Raw genomic sequence first — 419 nt, 5'->3', positions numbered from 1 at the left:
CCCCCCGCACCCCCGTCCGCTGGCACACCGGCGAGCGGCCCTACAAGTGCCAGGTTTGCCAAAGTGCCTATTCCCAGCTCGCCGGGCTGCGGGCGCACCAGAAGAGCGCTCGCCATCGGCCCCCCAACGCCTCCCTGCAGGCTCACTCACCGGCACTGCCCGTGCCCCATCCTGCTTCTCTGGCCCATCACATCCCCACCATGGTGCTGTGAAGCCCCTGGCGCAGCAGCGGGTTTTGGCCAGAAGAGCGCTCGCCATCGGCCCCCCAACGCCTCCCTGCAGGCTCACTCACCGGCACTGCCCGTGCCCCATCCTGCTTCTCTGGCCCATCACATCCCCACCATGGTGCTGTGAAGCCCCTGGCGCAGCAGCGGGTTTTGGGACAGCAAAGACTGGCGCTGGGGCATGCGCTGGCTGTG

At 68.5% G+C, this 419-nt stretch overlaps 1 protein-coding gene across 1 annotated transcript in view; it reads left to right on the top strand.

Moving 5' to 3' along the window:
* Positions 1-212, top strand: part of PRDM12 (PR domain containing 12) — a gene marked incomplete at its 5' end in the record, with an annotated part of 6,108 nt that extends 5,896 nt beyond the window's left edge. Inside the window, one exon of the mRNA XM_010024966.1 lies at positions 4-212. Within this exon, the coding sequence (XP_010023268.1) occupies positions 4-212 (209 nt within the window). The remainder of the gene's footprint in view (positions 1-3) is intronic.
* Positions 213-419: the final 207 nt, after the last annotated feature.

Source organism: Nestor notabilis, unplaced genomic scaffold (genome assembly GCF_000696875.1).
Source record: "Nestor notabilis isolate BGI_N333 unplaced genomic scaffold, ASM69687v1 scaffold18102, whole genome shotgun sequence".
Lineage (NCBI taxonomy): Eukaryota > Metazoa > Chordata > Aves > Psittaciformes > Psittacidae > Nestor > Nestor notabilis.
The sequence above is the reverse complement of the archived record's forward strand: the minus strand, read 5'-3'. Positions and strand labels throughout refer to the sequence as shown.